A 12126-nucleotide genomic window follows, 5' to 3' on the forward strand; every position below is an offset into this window, starting at 1 on the left:
TTGTAAATGGTAAACTTATGGATGAAAGTGGTGGAAACAATTATAATTATAATCGTAAAAATAAGTGGTTGCTCAGCGGTTACTGTTGGACTTCTGATCGGAAAGTTGTGAGTTCAATTCCCACTACCACTAAGCGCCAGGCCCCTCAGCAAGGCCTTTAACCATCTCCCGCTCAGTTGTATAAATGAGATTATTGTAAGTCATGCTGGATTAGGGGCATCTGCCAAATACCATAAAATTAAATGAAATGTCAAAAATAAAATTGCCAAAGCTAAATGAGACCAATCAAAAAGAGAAAACAAATATATAACATAATACAGTTACTGGTTTTTGCCGTCACTGAAAATAAATTTGATGTTTTGAGAGTCATTTAAGTTTGCAACATCATCTTTCTCTGATTTTAATACATTATATTTTTATATTTTCGAGTAGTCAATGTGCAGCTTGTATAGCAGTATAGATTTACTGTCCTCTGAAAACAATAAAATTGTCAAAATAGCTGGCAACAAAAGTGAGTGAGTAAAATTGTGTAACCATGCAAAGCCACATGTTCTACGCATCATGTTCCATGTTTTTGTCTGCTTGCCAGGACCATACAAATTTGTGTTTCTTGTATTTAAGCAGTAAAATTTGGTGCTTTGAGTCCAATTCTCTCAAACTGTCCACTGGATGTTCAACATGGCACCTCATGGCAAAAAAACTGAGGATTTAAAAATTAGTATTGTTGCTCTCCACAAAGAGGGCCTCAGCTATAAGAAGATCAGCAACACTCTGAAACTAAGTTACAGTACAGTGGCCAGGATCATACAGAGGTTTTCCAAGACTGGTTCCATTAAAAAAAGTTCAATCCTCTTGCTGTGCGTCAGGTGCAGAAGCTGCTTAAAAAAACAGAAGCAGAAGGTCCGCTTGTTAACCTATACACGGCACACTGCAAAAAGTCAGTTTGCATACCAGTCATCCTTCTCTTCTGAAGCTGGCTCACAAGAAAGCCCACAAACAGTTTGAGGAAGACTAATTCAAGAGCATAATTACTGGAACCATGTCCTGTAGTCTGATAAGACATAAACTTGTTCGGCTCAGATGGTATTCAGCATTTGTTGCCTACAGTAAAACATGGTGGTGGTAGCATCATGGTGTGGGCATGAGTGCTGCTGGTACTGGGGAGCTGTGGTTCATTGAGGGAAATATGGATTCCAACATGTAATGTGTCATTTTGAATCATAACACAAAACATGATTCACCCTCTTCAGAAACTGGGCCGAATGGCAGTTTTCCAACATCATAATGACCCCAACATAATAACGACCCCAACACTGCCAAGATGACAACTGCTTTGCTGAGGATGCTGTAGGTGAGAGAGTGGCCAATTATATCTCCAGACCTGAAGCCTATTTAGCACCTGTGGGCATTCTTAAGCGGAAGGTGTAAAAATTGCCATGTGTCTAACATCCAGCAGCTCTGTGATATCATTATGAAGGAGTGGAAGAGGATCCCCACAGCAACCTGTGCAGCTCTGGTGAATTTCATGTCCAGGAGGATTGAGGCAGTGCAAGATATCAATGGTGCTCACACAAAATATTGACACTTTGGACACAGTTTTGACATTTGACAGTTCACATAGGGTTTACCCACTTTTGCCGCCAGCTATTTTCACAATAATGGCTTTATGTTGAGTTATTTTCAGAAGACAGAAAATCTGTACTGCTATACAGGCTGCACATTGACTATAGTATATTCAAGTTTTATTTCCACATCATTGTCTGTTGAGAACATATAATAAAATGGTTGCTGAAATGTGAGGGGTGTACTCACTTTTGTGAGATACTATATATATATATATATATATATATATATATATATATATATATATATATATATATATGGATAGATAGATAGATAGATAGATAGATAGATAGATAGATAGATAGATAGATAGATAGATAGATAGATAGATAAGTTAAAAAGGGTTTGAGTAAGGTCATTGACCTTGAACTTGTGGACTTGGATCCAAATAATATATGTGCAAATAGTAGTTCACCCATGTTCATTATTTATCTAAAATCCTTGCTTGCATTTGAGACCACAGATTTAAACGTTATGAAACACACGTTTCTTTCCCCTCAGTGGCTGTTCTGCATGCTGTGGAACTTCACAGTCATTAGTGTGGGGCCTTAAAACATATCCACAGTGTGTGTCTGAGTAAGGGCGGGTGTAGGGGGGACGGAGTGGTTCGGGAGGGGGTTAGTGGGAAGTAGTATGAGGTTGGATTACACACTCAAACCTTCACCCGCATTTTCTTTCTATAGTAACAACCGGACTGTACGCTGGAATTTTACTTGCTGCAGTTGTACTTTGGTGCAATGAAGGGTAAGCTATAAGGCTGTGCAAATCAAATGTAACTATGGTAAAAGAATGGCTGATATTGTGGCTAAATTATGTGTAATGTTCTAACATGTGTAAATCATTCTAACCATTAGAGATTATTTTATTATTAGATTCTAAAGGGGTTTCATTCATTCTTAAAAGGAACCACTGATACATACAATGAGACACAATCTCAATTATGGTGAATTTCACTATTGTTAAAGGCATCTACCAAATTAAAAACCAGAGAAAGACAATATTTCCATGAATAAAATGTAATCTCAGCTTTTTATGATTGCTTTTTGTCTTATTAATGCGATGTTCAGTGGCACAACTACACAGTTTCAAATATTTTAAAAGATACAGCCAACACAAGCCACGCTAATGGAATTAGTTGCGAAGTAGACGAAGAGAAGATCCAAGAAAGAGGACAATGGAGCAACAAGCTGGAATTTATCTTATCTGTGGCTGGTTCCATCATTGGCTTAGGCAACATGTGGCGATTCCCGTACTTGTGCTACAAGAATGGAGGAGGTAAGGGTTTCTCTTCTCTCACAAGCTGCAATGTGGCTGCTAAAGAGTGTAAATGAGATGTTTCCACTTGGATAATGGTAGGCTCTCTCATGTTACCAAAGATTTATAATTTTGGATGTCGTTTAAAAAAATCTATAATAGGCCTGAGGGTTGTATTTAACTTTAAGGACCATGAAGATATGTTAGAAGTAAAAGTTTGGAGTGACAGCAGTTGCTTGGATTCCCATCACTGTTTTCTTCAGGCAGCTGTCAGATGTGACTGTTTTGGAACCTTTGAAATCTGAGAATACTTAAACAACCACATTCAATTTCAATTCATCTATATTCATCTACTACATATACGCTCCCTATCCAGCACGCACAACTGGATTTTTCCCAGTCTTTAATTACATCCTATGGTGAACCTGTATGTAGTAGCTTCAGACTTTTGGAGGATAGAACTGAAACCTGGTGTGGTCTTGGAGTCCATCTGCCTCAGGATTTTAGAAGTACATTGCAAGATGTTTTTCTGTTCACCAAGGCTGTAAAAAGTTGTTATTTAAGTTTTCTGTAGCCTTTCTGTCAGTTTAAAGCAATCTGGAAATCTCTCATCAAGGAATTTTAACTCAGACCTGCCACTTACTAGATGTTTAAATTAGAAACAGTCAGAACCACTAAGATCTAATTTGTTCCCAGTCTGAAGGTGAAACAGAAGCTTTTGTCCACCATGATTTTATAGATTGTGCTGCCTCTACATTATTGTCTGAATGGATGATTGCATGTGGATACACTACTGCATTGTCACTTTCGGTGTATTTTGCACTGCTTTATTTTCTGTTTTCTGTGTATTTTGCACTGCTTATCCACTACGCATTTTATGCACCATCCATAACTCATGTTTATCATTGCACGACTGTATATTCCACCCATATTTATTCTGTATATACTGTATCATACATACATTCATACTTGTACATAACTATTATCATGATCATATCATTTGAGTATATTAACTTCTGACATGTCTATCTATGCATAATCTTTGCATAGTATATTATATATAACTATATATACACACCATGTATTCTTACCTACTGCACCTTCTGTACATTATTTACTCTCATCATTGTACATATCGATCTCATACCCTATTTATCCACTGTTATTTATTGTAAATAGGCCACTTATGCACTTCTGGTTAGATGCTATCTGCATTTAATTGGCTCTGTACATGTATCTTGCACCATAACTATACAGTTGAATCAAATCTAATTTAATGTGGTTAGATCAATAAAGTTATCACATTTTGTATTTTATTTTGTTACAAATGTAGCTTTAATACTACTAGATGTTAAGCTTCATCCCCTGTGTGTTTTGTTATATGAAACATTTTTTTCTTCTTCTGTAAAAACTGCAGGTGCCTTTCTCATCCCTTATCTGATTTTCCTGTTCACTTGTGGGATCCCTGTGTTCATCTTAGAGACTGCTTTAGGCCAATATACTAGTGAAGGTGGTATTACTGCCTGGAGAAAGATCAGCCCTCTTTTTGAGGGTAAAACATCTATACTTTTTACCGAATCAAATGCCCTTTTCATTTTTTGTCATTATTTCCTGTCTTGTGTCCTCCCTGACAATGTCTTCCACAGGTCTGGGCTATGGGACGCAGGTGATTTTAACCTTACTAAACTTCTACTACATCATTGTTCTGGCTTGGGCCATCTTTTACTTCTACCACTCATTTTCCTGGGAGTTGCCATGGTCTTCATGTCAAAATGAATGGAATCAAGGTGACTATATGACTATAAACTTGCCTTGCCTATTAGTCTTTGTTATAATATTTATTAAAGTGCATGTCATGATGGTAATTGGTTGTTGTGCTTTGTTTTGTTTTTTTTTTGTTTGTTTTTTTTTTGTTTTTTTTAAAGACACTTGTGTGGAGTTCCATAAGAGGAATGATTCTGTCAACTTCACAATGCCTTCTAATGCTACGTCTCCTGTCATTGAATTTTGGGAGTAAGTGCAAAAAAACAAAAAACAGATCAGTTGCTTTCTAGAAATAAATGGTCTCAAATAAGGGGATTTCATAATTTCTTTTATTGGGCATTTGTTTGATGCTCGGAATTTGACTGTGTAGTCACTTCTACAGTCAACAACAGAAGTTTGCATGCACTGTGTTACATTAATTTCTTTATTAGTAGTAAGTGCTTTAAACTAACCAGTGTCATGAGGCAAGAATATACCCTTGATGTTACACCGGATCAGCAGTCACACACTGATTTACACACACAGGCATTTTTGAGTTGAGTATAGTAGAATAGTGTACAGGCATATTTTTGGGAAGTAAAATTGAACCAGAGAAGCCGGAAAAAGCCCAAACACACTGGGACACACAGTAACCTGAGCTCGGGATTAAATCAAATAAAATCAAATAAAATTTTATGTGTCACATACACATACATACAGAGTACGACATGCAGTGAAATGCTTTGGAAAAGGATTTGAATTAAGGATAAAAAAGTTAGATAAATAAAACGTATAAACTATATAAAATATATACTAATATATGTACATACATAAATGAGTATGGCAGATACTGGAAGTAAAAATCAAAGTAATTTAAGTGATATAAAGTGGCACTGTGCTGTTCAAGTCCAGAGTTAAGGTGACAGTCCAGAGTTAAAGTGTCATATTGCAAAACAGTTGATTAAATCCTAAAACTGTGTGAAAGCAATTTTATGTTAAAATTTACATCTATTAATGAAATGTCAAAAATAGTTAAAATGGGCTCTATCCTGCAGCAAGAGAGAAATTCAAAATCAGCTATAACAGACAGGGTATGAGGTATAGGCCAAATTGTTCAAGCAAAATAAAACCGATATAAAAAAAAATCTGGATGGATGTTGTCACTAAAGGGATTGAAACGCTTTTAGAAGAATAGGGGGGACATATCACAGATAGTAAACATATAAGTATTCAGAGAATATTTGTATCAAAAGGGAAATTAAAATGTTTTAAAAGATACTTTTAAAAAATATGGATGTAACAGATATACCACTGAAGTGAAATAATGTCTGTTTGGTACATGGGAACAGGAGAAGGGTGTTGAGACTCTCCTCGGGTATCGACCACATGGGCTCCCTAAATTGGGATCTGGCCTTGTGTCTGCTTGTGGCCTGGATCAGCTGCTACTTCTGCATCTGGAAGGGAGTGAAATCTACTGGAAAGGTTGGTTTTTTAGAGGCTAGGAGATGTAGCAAACATTATATTATTTGGCTGTGCCATATGCTGTTTTGATACCTCCTTGGTCTTCATGGTGCTGTTTGTTTTGCTATGTTCTGGCCTTCCAGGAACAAGGTTATTTATATTGAGATCATGTGACACTTAAGGTTAGCTCAGGTTGCTGGCTATGAGTTTTATATGTTCTCCTCTTGTCCACCTGGTTTTCCTCCCCTTTCTCTGTCCCTGATCAACAAAAACTCCAGTATGTAGGTTGAATGACTAAATGACTAAGTGTCCTGTGATGGACTGGTGTCCTTTACATGATGTATTTCTGTGAACCTGACCAGAATAAAGTAGCTACTGGAAATAAAGAAATTATGTTTTCAAACAGTTTCACACCAACAAGGTTTAATGAGGGGAAAACCAATGCAAGGCCTATATGTATTGTCCTATTTAGGTTGCGAGAAATAACACATGGTTTTAGCGATTATTAACAGAAAAATTAGGTACAAAGCCTATTCGAGCATCCACCAACTAAGTAATAACACTAATGACATGAGCATTGCTAGTAAAAAGTGAAGGAATTTATTGCTGTATAGACACTATCAAGTTATAACAAATTTCCTCTATGTTTTTCGATGTGCTGTTTTATCTGACTTATAGTAATATATTTTTATATAATCATGTTATACATAATTATTAATATATGATAATTTGTCTTTTTTATTGCAGGTTGTGTATTTTACCGCTACCTTCCCCTACATCATGCTCTTGGTGCTTCTCATTCGGGGTCTCACCTTGCCAGGGGCCAGCATAGGAATCCAGTTTTATCTGTACCCTGACCTTGGACGTTTAGCTGATCCACAGGTAGACTCTTTTCTACCATAAGACTCTGTCGCTTTAAATTCAGTAAATCTCTCATGGTGCATCAAGAGTCAACAGACAGGTGCCTTATTCAATGTCGAGACCCTCAGTGGGCGTTCAGAGTGTTTACTGAGGCCATCTGGGTTCTGGGATGGAGATCACAGAATGGAGATTACAAACAGAGTGATCCCCAGCACACAGGCTAAATGTTTTTGTTTTAGTGTTCTTAATCAGCTTTGCTTGCTTAGTGACATTCTTTCAAAGTTCACAGCACTCTGGAAACTCTGAATGCTTTGCCCTTTGAGCTAAGTTTGACATGGATTTAATATGAACAATGCTAGATTGTTCAGAGATTGGTCTCAATTGTACCACACATTATTGTAGATATTGCTGTGACCAACTGTTTTTGGTTTTACTTGATATTTTTGTCCAGGTCTGGATGGATGCAGGAACACAGATTTTCTTCTCATATGCCCTCTGCTTAGGGTGTCTTACAGCTCTAGGGAGCTACAACAAGTACAACAACAACTGCTACAGGTATTACCTATGATCATCATTGGTATTTGGACAACTGATCATAATTGATGAATGAATATCCAGTCAAGGACATTCTTCCTCATATCATCTCAGGGAGATCAGTTAGATCCAAGTGTCAAGAATACGACTGAGAAAACACACACACACACACACACACACACACACACACACACACACACACACACACACACACACACACACACACACACACACACACACACACACAATATGAAATTTTGAATTGCAGCTTTCAGTAACAAATGTTTCTGTCACAGGGATTGCTTGGCTCTGTGCTTTTTAAATAGCGGTACAAGCTTTGTGGCTGGCTTTGCCGTCTTCTCCATTCTTGGTTTTATGTCATATGAGCAGAATGTGTCAGTTTCAGAAGTGGCAGAATCCGGTACGTCTCTCTATGGAAATAGCAGAATTATCAGAAATTATGTGCATTGATGAAGTGTTTGAACAGTGTCTGTTTTATTTATTTATGTTTTGTATTTTCAGCATCACCTTATTAAATGTGAATTAATATTAAAATCATTTGCCTTCCACTGCAGAGAGCGAGCATTTTTTAACAGTTGTATGCATATGTAAGTTGAAAATTACTTATTAGAACATTTCACAATGTTCTTCTACATTTTAGGACCTGGTCTTGCCTTCATTGCATACCCAAGTGCTGTAACATTGATGCCGTTCTCTCCTCTGTGGGCCTGCTGTTTCTTTGTCATGATTATTTTTCTTGGATTGGACAGCCAGGTTAGTGATTAGCCCCTTTTCTTTCCTAAATATCTTTAATTATGCTTTTCTCTGCATTCATTGGCATGTATTTTATAACATATGTAGACATGTATGATATCACAGACATATGTGGTTCCTCTCCAAACTGCTGTCATAAAAGCTAGAAGCATACACAGTTTAGCATACGTTATTGTATGCTATAGCTTCAGGATATATATATTTTTTCAATCTTTTCTCAAGATTAGCTAATTATGGTGAATCCATGTTTTGCCAAGTTTGGAAAAACTGCACATACCTTAACCTCACTGTATACCTTTTAGGGGTTTACCTCAATATTGCTGCCACAAAAACGCCACAAAATCTAGTGGAAAACCATCCCAAAAGATGGAAGCTGTGATCCCAGCAAAGAGGGCGCCAACTCCCATTTTAAATTAATGCTTATGGGTATGGAAAAAAATATTCCAGGACAGATTGGAGTGTTATGGTCAGATATCCACATACTTTAAGCAATATTGTGCATATTTTGTGTCCTCTTTACAGATTAATATTTACTAATAAAATTTAGCTGGGTATGAGGTTCTGGTGCAGATATGGATCTACATTTGGACACATCTGAATTGGGTTGAACTTAAGGCAGCAGATAACATGGGAAGCTAACTGGTGTGCTTAAAAGAAATCATGGCTTGCTGTCATGTAAAAATTAAACAATGGCATGATGTGATAGACCCCGAATAAAACTTAAACTCTGTCAAACTATTTTACTTGAAGGGAAAGATGTTGGTTTTATATTTGCACTTGAATACAGTTGTTAAAATATAAAAAACATTTGAGTCTTGATATCAGATGATATTTTGTTTCTCGTAAACATGTATTTAAACCTTTCTTTTTGTGGTACAAACTTTGTGATTATCATGTGATTCACTGAAGCAATTGATTAATTTCTTTTTTTCTTTTATCATAGTTTGTGTGTGTAGAGAGCCTGGTTACCGCCATAGTTGACATGCATCCCACGGTGTTTCGCCGTAAGAACCGCAGGGAGTTGTTCTTGCTCGTGGTGTGCATCATCTCCTTCTTTATGGGACTTATTATGCTGATGGAAGTAAGCACTTCAGTTTGGCAATAAAAACACAGACCATCTAGTTTGGTTAACTGGGTTGATTACCAGAGACATTCTGATCTAAAAGGGAAAAAAACAGGGAACAACTGCTGGGAGTATGGACAGTCTAATTCCCACTTAAGGCTAGTCTGTCTGTCTGTCTGTCTGTCTGTCTGTCTGTCTGTCTGTCTGTCTGTGACGTAAGTGTGTGTGCATACTGGTTTTGGTTAAGCTGAAGTCCTCTGAATATGTCTCTGTTGAGCAAATATCCTTTTAGATTTGTTTCTCCTATATAACCTAAATATTTAATTCTATATTAAACAGGGTGGGATGTACGTCTTCCAGCTTTTTGACTACTACGCAGCCTCTGGCATGTGTCTGCTCTTCATGGCCATATTTGAGACGGTTTGCATTGCCTGGATTTATGGTATGCTATAACTGGAGGTAATAGAAGATGATAGTGATATAAACTTTATTCAATATTGGCCTATAATTGACCAGAGTAAGATGAATAATATTCAAAATTGCCTTTAATATCAATACTGGCCTTAAGCATTAAAACATATATTAAAGAATATGTCAGGTAAAATTGTATTAATGACACAGCAAAAGTTTTAATATATTTCAAAATCTTATAATTATATAACACTCATCTCTTCCAGTGCTTTCTGACTAGGCAATTTCTTCTTGTCCAGTTTGCAGTTTTAGGTGAAATAAAGAAAATGACTGATGTTTTTACTTGTTGCTCTTTTGAGGGCATATGACACTTTGTTTTCTCAGGTGCAGATCGCTTCTATGATAATATGGAGGACATGATTGGCTACCGCCCAGGCCCTCTGATTAAGTATTGCTGGATGTTTTTCACCCCAGTCACCTGCATTGTAAGACACGCTTTACTCTATTCTAGACACGGTTAAAAAGGTTAAATAGATGCAAGCATCACATTTACCAATTATATAATTGAAGACAGATTGAGACAAATACTGATTGCTTGATTAATTGCATTATTATTATTATTATTATTATTGTTGTTGTTGTTGTAATTATTATTATTATTATTATTATTATTATTATTATTATTATTACACTGTAGTCAGAAGATTGGCCACACACTGAGACCACTGAGAGTAAATGCTGCATTTAACTAATTTATTTATTTCTGTTTTTAGGGAACTTTTGCGTTTTCCCTCATTAAATATACACCTCTTAAATACAACAATGAATATGAATATCCTTGGTGGGGTTATGTATTAGGCTGGTTCCTGGCTTTGCCCTCAATGCTCTGTATCCCTGCATGGATGATCTACAAAATAGTCAGCACAAAAGGAACTCTAAAAGAAGTATGATTCCTCAAACAAAAATTTATCTAATATTGTGAGACTTCTAAAGAGTACAACTGAAAACAAATTCCTTCCACTACTCTCTCTCTCTCTCTCTCTCTCGCTCTCTCTCTCTCTCGCTCTCTCTTTCTCTCTCTCTCTTTGTCTTCCTCTGTCTCCAGCGTATACAAATCCTGATCAGGCCATCTTCTGATTTACCCAGAACCAAAAAGGAACAAGAGAGTTTGCTCGGTGTCTTCGCTTTGACAGAATCAGCTTCTCCTAATAAAGATGGCTCCCATCCAGGGCAACAGATGGACACAAAGTTGTAGAACTTTACGTACCAGCCATAATTTGGATAGTTATGTTTCACATCAGCGAAAAAAAACCATATAAATAATGAGAGAAAGAAAGGTTTTATATCAGTAGACAATCATGTGCATGCTCACCTTCTTTACTTAGAAGGACTAAAATAATCTTCTTTTCTAGTAATACTCTGAGCATTGCTATATCATACAGGTGCTGATGCAGACTGTATATTACTGTGCACAATATGCCAAGTCAGATACCTGATGAAATGACTGCATGCATTTAATGCTTTAAATAGCCCCTAGGTTTTTTTTTCTTACAGAAGTAATACAATAAAAAATATTGAAATATATATTATTAGTATTCATTATTTTTTGTTATCTGTTGCATTGTTTTAAATTTAAATGTACTGTACATGGTGTATTATGTTAATTTTCCTAATGCTTTTACCTTTGAAATAAAAATATAATAGGGGGGAATTTATAAGTTTTGGAAATTAATGTCATTAAACTTTCAAGAATGTTACATCAGCAATACTACCATTATTAAGACTTATACCAGGGATGTGCACAGACCTTTTGAGGGGCAGGGGCTCAAGTGAAAAAATAGCACTTCTCATATTTATAAAAAAAAAAAAAACGTTAAATATGTGAACACAACTCTGACTTACTTACCAATTTATTTTAATTCCCCCACAGTTTCATTTTTCAACAAATGTCTACAAAATAATTAGTTCGCTCTAGTTATTTTGTTTATCCTATTAATTTCCAATGCCTTGTGTCAGATGCATGCAAGTACAGTTTGTGCCGATCAATTTGTGCTACACTGCTGTGCTGAACTGCTGAAACACAGAGGGGAGAAAGGAACCTATCAAGAGTCTTAACATTTCCCCACCCGACACACACATGCACAGATATATACATATATTCATTTATAAAAAATAAAAAAAACTCCCCACTACACTACTACTAATAATGATAATGATAATAATAATAATAATAATAATAATAATAATAATAATAATAATAACTTCAACCATAAACCTTCTTTGAAACACAAGAAAAGGTGACTTTATATAATTATTTTAATAAACTTTTTACAATTAATTTTTTTTTTTTAAATATTGTACAAAAGCACAAAACTGTTTCTAATTTGAACACATAATGGTGC

General features: G+C 36.0%; 1 protein-coding gene across 3 annotated transcripts; it reads left to right on the top strand.

Moving 5' to 3' along the window:
• Positions 1 to 2250: 2250 nt before the first annotated feature.
• On the top strand, positions 2251 to 11019 carry LOC124400914 (sodium- and chloride-dependent GABA transporter 2-like). Of its 3 annotated transcripts, none has more exons than XM_046872719.1 (15): positions 2251 to 2367; positions 2725 to 2898; positions 4295 to 4429; positions 4524 to 4664; positions 4803 to 4890; positions 5970 to 6102; positions 6829 to 6963; positions 7394 to 7497; positions 7773 to 7897; positions 8138 to 8250; positions 9194 to 9331; positions 9653 to 9755; positions 10109 to 10209; positions 10498 to 10668; positions 10830 to 11019. In XM_046872719.1, the coding sequence occupies exons 1-15, from the start codon at positions 2361 to 2363 to the stop codon at positions 10977 to 10979; spliced, it is 1818 nt and encodes a 605-aa protein (XP_046728675.1). In that variant the 5' UTR covers positions 2251 to 2360; the 3' UTR covers positions 10980 to 11019. The 3 variants fall into 3 exon arrangements, with proteins under 3 accessions (XP_046728675.1, XP_046728677.1, XP_046728676.1); XM_046872721.1 differs by having other exon boundaries at positions 2256 to 2367; positions 2691 to 2898; XM_046872720.1 differs by having other exon boundaries at positions 2257 to 2367; positions 2731 to 2898.
• Positions 11020 to 12126: the final 1107 nt, after the last annotated feature.

Source organism: Silurus meridionalis, chromosome 18 (assembly GCF_014805685.1).
Source record: "Silurus meridionalis isolate SWU-2019-XX chromosome 18, ASM1480568v1, whole genome shotgun sequence".
NCBI classification, from domain to species: domain Eukaryota; kingdom Metazoa; phylum Chordata; class Actinopteri; order Siluriformes; family Siluridae; genus Silurus; species Silurus meridionalis.

What these genes read in the sequence shown, in the direction of transcription:
- LOC124400914 (XM_046872719.1), top strand. An exon ending in GTGCTACAAGAATGGAGGAG is followed by an intron (nt 2,899 to 4,294) that starts GTAAGGGTTTCT and finishes TAAAAACTGCAG; the next exon opens with GTGCCTTTCTCATCCCTTAT. An exon ending in TCACCCCAGTCACCTGCATT is followed by an intron (nt 10,210 to 10,497) that starts GTAAGACACGCT and finishes TTCTGTTTTTAG; the next exon opens with GGAACTTTTGCGTTTTCCCT.